The 6,000-nt window shown below is 35.2% G+C and overlaps 1 protein-coding gene and 1 pseudogene across 1 annotated transcript; one reads left to right on the top strand and one right to left on the bottom strand.

The window, feature by feature from the left end:
- The first annotated feature begins 685 nt into the window (after positions 1-685).
- On the top strand, positions 686-1,184 carry LOC129300622 (ninja-family protein AFP3-like; annotated as a pseudogene).
- Positions 1,185-1,920: 736 nt separating this feature from the next.
- On the bottom strand, positions 1,921-4,688 carry LOC129300621 (uncharacterized). Its single transcript, XM_054939192.1, has 4 exons — positions 4,596-4,688; positions 4,217-4,292; positions 2,864-3,737; positions 1,921-2,119 (listed from the first exon to the last, which is right to left on the bottom strand). The coding sequence occupies exons 1-4, from the start codon at positions 4,686-4,688 to the stop codon at positions 1,921-1,923; spliced, it is 1,242 nt and encodes a 413-aa protein (XP_054795167.1).
- Positions 4,689-6,000: the final 1,312 nt, after the last annotated feature.

Below are 6,000 nucleotides of genomic sequence, written 5' to 3'. Positions count from 1 at the left end.
AACTGATCTATGTCTGATATGTTTAAAAAGTAGATAGATTACTCAAACTACTATGGGAAAAGTCAAGTCCTAAAATCTATGTTTTGGAATCTATTTTCTGAGATTATGTGCTTTAAAAATTAGATGTGGTGATTATGAAGGATGTAATATGTTGAAGCCCGCATTCCTAATGCTTCACTTACATGTTGAAAGCCCAATTTATTGGATTCGGTGCCTTTGCTTTGTATTTCTTTTTCTTTTCTTTGGTGGAGATGAATGTTAGAATGGAGACTTAAGCGAAGCTTAATATCAAGTTTGGGGTAACGGGAAAGAGGGGCGGGGGGAAGAGGAAGGAAAGAATGGAGTCTAGAGTAAGGTTTCACCTTGGACAATTTATTTTCACACCCTCTTTTAGTTATTTGAACTTGGTAGTTTACTATTACAAGATAGGAACTATTGGGAGAACCACATAATAGGACGGGAATGCCAACTGTCCAAAAACCCCATGTCAAAATCTCAATATTTCTAATGCGAGGCTTAGTCCTATACCTTGCAATTGGTGCTAACATACCACCATGCTTCATATTTTCTACACTCATGTCATGCAAGCTAGCTTTGCACTAGCTTTCTAGTCCCTGACTAACACTACCTTTCTATAACTTATCCTTTACTAAAAACGATAGTAATAAAGGGGACAATACGCTGAAGACAACATAAGATCCTTCTGTTTCTTCATACCACTCTGGTCTGTGTCACAGGATCAAGTAATTGTGGTGAAGCAAGAAGCTCAGCTGGTAATCAATTGTTGCAGGAAAGAAGCAATCAGGACGCTGAGGGTTCCTCTGGGACAAAGTCAAATGAGAATGAGACCAAAACACCAAGTGAGGTGGAGAATCTATCAAGAAAACCTCATCATGGCCCAAACAGGGGGAGGGAAATTGGGTCAAATTCAATGGAAGACATGCCTTGTGTTTTCACGCAAGGGACTGGTTCCTAATGGAAAGAGAATTGAGGGAATCTTGTACAGATAGGTAGAGGGCAGGAAGTGAGGATTATGTGTGTATGCCATGGAAACTTTCTTTCTCCAGCAGAGTTTGTGAGGCATGCTGGTGGTGGTGATGTCGCTCACCCACTTCGGCACATTGTGTAAACCCTTCCTCTACTCCTTATTTGTAATGTGTGACACATTTGATGAGTAAATTATTTTAATCAGGTAGCCTCTTTTCTCGTGTCAAATTTTGTTAGGCTCTTAGATCTTAAACATGTTATACATGTAACCTTGCCTTTCTTGAAGAGAATTCTGAGGTTCATCACTTTGGGATCTTTGCCTGTTGATGATGATTTTCCCTTTACTCTTTTCTTTTTTTATTTCACAAAAGGCACCTACAATCTGAATCATATTATGGATACACTCGGAAGTTTCAATGTTGGTTTTTAAGGATGATGGAGAAATATGCAAGAAATCCTGCTAGTCAAGATATCCCAACTCTAGATACATTTAACGCAAGCAATTTTTAAAATTGCTGGAGTGGCATATCAGTAATTTAATTTCACTTTCAACATAGGTTATTATGTTCAAAATTTTACTTGCTCGGCTACTCGTTTACAGCACCAAAAAAAAAAAAAAAAGTCAGAAAACTAATATTTACTTATGGGGGTGCTAATTGCCACAGATGATAAAAAAAAAGTTATTTACAATTTCCTCAAATTTACTCGAGATCAGAGATCCTAAGCTGCCATGACCCCCAAAAACGAAGCTCTCCTAGGAAACACGGATTTCCAGACGTCAGAGACATAGAACAGAAGAATCCACAAATGAGAAGCTCTTGAATCTTAAGACGAGTCGTAAAATATCCTCATATATGCGAATTGATATCTGATCATACCTGTAAGCTAATAGCTATGCCAAATAAGGCTTGGGTTATCCCATAATACATAACCTTAACAACGACAACTACAACACTTGCCCCGTGTCCAACAAGAGGACCAAGAGAAGCACCATAACCAGTTCCAACGCTTGGCAGTAGAGCGTGATGCTAGTTCAGATGCATCTTCTTTTGGGGGAACATAGGGTTCTTTTTCTGAATGCCGTGGGGAAACGTCTGCCTTGTGGGCGCTGAATCTGTCCGCTTCTATCAAACTGCAACAATTTCAAAACAGGTCATACCGATTTGCTTCTACAGCTTGAGCTGAATTTAAAAGGACTTACTGAGAATTTCCGGACAGCAACACTAAATAAAAAAAAAAAAAAAAAAGCTCAAGAGCAAGACAGATAACAAGGACACACTTATAATAAAAGTAGTTAGACTAAACACAGTAAATTAAATGGACATGAGTTAACAGAAGAAGAATAGAATAACTAGAAAGTGTCTTAATTCTTAAATTAGATGCATGAGTAGAGAGTAAAACATTCATAGGTTAAGAGAAGCATGGTATTACTATCTTTCATGGTCGCAGTTTTAACTGTCGCAAAATGCTCAGCTGCAAGTAAACTAGTAACAAGTTGGCCTTTAGTAGTAATAGTAACAACTTGGCTATTCATAGTAGGAGAACCTGCTTCTACTATTCGAATGATAGACCAATGGCCATGGATAATTTTTTTTTTTCTGCAATGTAAAAGACGTATAGTTCTCATTGACCTTATTAAATCTTTGGGATTCTATCTAACACGTTTTCATGTGAACAGAGGCTTCACGAGCAAACCTAATGTAAACCGTGACAGGACAAGGATAGGTGCAAGACATAATTAATATAGAAGTAGATAAATAGTTCTGTACAGAACACATCAAAGTTTTCTGCCTCAGTAAACTAGTATTTATAACATTGTTCTGACATGTAGAAAGTAGCACAAATAATGTTCGGAACATAGAAAAAATAGACTCACATTGGGAAAGCAAAAGAGCACGTACTGGTTCCACTACAATGGGAACGACCAGAGACGTTGCGAGAATTACAAATTGTATCTGGTTGCGAACTCTTTGCCTTGTTTTTCTCTCCGTTCGACCTGTTTTCTGACTCAAAAGCTTCATCTAACATGTTATTTGTTAGCAAGTCTTCCTTATCAACATTCTCATGGTCTAATTCTATGTCCTCTGGTATAACAAATGAGGGTTGGCTACGAAGCTCACCAGACTTTGTCAATTCTCCAGACTTGTATAAATCATCGAACGCAGAGGCATGATCTCGAGAGAAACTATAGTTCCCTAGGTGAATGCTAAACAATGATTCATTAGAAGCAGTACTCCATTCTATTGGAGATGTATTATTTCTTGCAAATATTGAAGATGGAATCCTGTTAGGATCATATCCTCCCGACAGGTCCATCACTTGGACTGGAGGGCTTACTGGTGGTGGTACACATGTTGAGGTGGGAACTGGAGAGTTTTTGTCATCACCTTCAGATGAGGAAGAGCTATGACTGGAAATATCATTATTCTGTTGATTTTTTGATGCAGGTCTAGATGTCTTAGACTCAAAATCAACCGTCTCTACTTCAAAGACATCGTTTAATGATGATTCTGATGAAGAGGAAGAACCTGACCTTCTGACTGGCTCCCATATACCTCCAGTGTCATTGGCATGTGTCTCAGGGCAATTGCTTTCATGACCTTCCAAAGCTCTTTCACCGCTAGCGATAACATCTATTTGTCCTTCTGAACCTGTACTGCTTCTAATTCCATCAATTACCTCAGGTTTTGAGTGGGAATGTTTGCTGCTTCCACTCCCAGAAGAAGGAGATTCTGGACATGTTTTACATGCTTATCATTTTTTCTCTGATTAAATGTGTCCGCATACATTTCTAAACGCTTGCTATTTCCTTTCCCTGCAATAAAACCCTGCATTAGTGCCTGATTTCTTAGAATAAGCTCTGCCTTATATAGATCAGTCTAATATTTGGAAGTATTTCTCAGGTAGACCCACTCAGCTACGAGCTACCCATCGTCGGGCGTTAAAGTACAGTACACATAAGCAATAATGACCTTAAAAATTCATCACTTTATGCAGATTTCAGAGTTCAATTGAATGCAAGAACGAAAAATGCCATCATATTGACGATATCATTGTTATCCTCGTTTAATTTACTTTCTCCCATTGTTGATGCCCCTAAGGGAATGTCTAATTTCTTTATTCCAACCCGAGATATCATATTCATTCATCGATCATGGAATATTTTCCTTGCGTACGGAGCAAACAAGAACAATGAAAAGAATATGACCATATTATCGGAATAACTTACTGATTACGTCAGGATGCTGAAATTCCAGTCGCCGGAAGAGGCACCGTTCAATCAGCAGTTCCTTTATCCCACATTTCTACAAAAATATGAATAATAAGAAATCGTGGAAACTGGAAAGGGATTGAAAATCTTAGATAAAAACATTAGAAAGTCGTAAAAACCATTTATTCATGAACACAAAACAAAGAAAAATTAATGGACCTTATGGAGTGAACTATCTGAGGAACCGATTTTGATTGAGGATCCTTCTTGAAGTTTATGATTTGTTGCCCAGAATTCTTCGACTCTCAGTTTCGATTCCAACAGCGCAAAACAAGTTTTTTTTTTTTTAAAAACTAATTTCAAATGAGAAAGTAGGGTTTTATTGGGAATGTGATGCCGAAAGGTCTTGCGACATTATCGCCGTGTCCCAAAATCCGATTTCCATGTGTAACGAACTACTCTGTATCTTCGTTTCGCGCCATATCTTCATTTGCGTACGTCTCCGTTGCAGTCGTGGAGGCACGATCTGGCACTAGCTGCGCCCGTTGTTTTCTTCACATTGACTAATCAGATGACGCCACGTATGACAAAAACATGCATGGCACTTGATTGGTCTAGATTCCAAAATAATCGGTTCTCTTTGATGTGACGTAAGATCAAGGAATTGTTGGCCGTTAGTGAAGCAAAATTGTCTGGTTTTCATAAATAAATTTTAAATATTGAAATAAAAATTATAATTATGAATTAAAAAATTTTAACCATGAATTTTTTTCCTAAATATTATTTTAAATTCATGAATGCGTTTTGTTTTATTTTTACACTCAATTTTTAACTAATAACAAGTTAGAGAAACTAAAATTCTTGACCATCCATGTGCTAATTAGGAAGAATAACATACTTACCCTCATGCTTATTATCCAAATTCCAAAACTCCAGCCATATCACGACACTGTATTTTCTTTACAACTCAATAATCTAACCATGAACTCCACACTTAACATTGTTTAGCTCTAAAAAGTTAAAAAAAAAAAAACGAAGTTCATATCATCTTGAAAAAGCCGCCAAACAATCATGGAGTAATTGGATGGATTGGTGATAAAAGGAGGTTTGTTTAAGATTAAAAAATAGTTAACTTTTGGATAGTTTAGAAATTCTATGAAAAAAAAATTATTTAAGTGATTTTATAAAAATAAGATATTGTTTTATATTTATTCACAATAATAAAAATAATTATTTAATTAGTTATTTTAAATTTTATGATTCCTTTCTTGATTTCTGCTTTGCAAAAATTATTAGTTAATTGTTTTAAAATTTTATGATATATTCTTAAATCTTATATTTTTAAAATATTCTTTCTCATCTATCATATCAAATTGTTTTCAAAAGCCACTTAAGGTAACTTATAAAAATAATCATATACTCCCTCCATTTAAATATATAAGGTATTTTGAGGAGTTAAGTATTCAAAAATATAAAATATTTTTAGTCTTTTGAGATGTGATCATTGCCTTTTTTTTTAAAGTATCCTTAATAATAATTTTATATTTATTGTAGAATGTTTAATAGGGGTAAATATAAAAAAAATAAGATTAGTTTAAAAGTAGGTAACTACTTTATTGGGGGTGAAATTCATTTAAAAATGTCTTACATTTTTGAACGAAGTAAGTATTTGCTTTTTTCCCATATTTTGATCATTTTAAAAATTTTAAATAAACATAATAAAAATTCACAAAATATATTTTTAAAAAATAATTTTCTCATTAAAAAAGCTAAAACAAACAGGTAAAGCTAAACATGTCATC

This window comes from Prosopis cineraria, unplaced genomic scaffold, assembly GCF_029017545.1.
Source record: "Prosopis cineraria cultivar Desert tree isolate PC_DT_omini unplaced genomic scaffold, ASM2901754v1 PC1679, whole genome shotgun sequence".
Lineage (NCBI taxonomy): Eukaryota > Viridiplantae > Streptophyta > Magnoliopsida > Fabales > Fabaceae > Prosopis > Prosopis cineraria.
This window is presented reverse-complemented; position numbering and strand designations above follow the sequence as displayed.

What these genes read in the sequence shown, in the direction of transcription:
- LOC129300621 (XM_054939192.1), bottom strand. Translation starts at nt 4,688, where the DNA reads ATGAAGATATGGCGCGAAACGAAGATACAGAGTAGTTCGTTACACATG. An exon ending in TAATGTCGCAAGACCTTTCG is followed by an intron (nt 4,293 to 4,595) that starts GCATCACATTCC and finishes ATATTTTTGTAG; the next exon opens with AAATGTGGGATAAAGGAACT. An exon ending in TCAGCATCCTGACGTAATCA is followed by an intron (nt 3,738 to 4,216) that starts GTAAGTTATTCC and finishes AAAAATGATAAG; the next exon opens with CATGTAAAACATGTCCAGAA.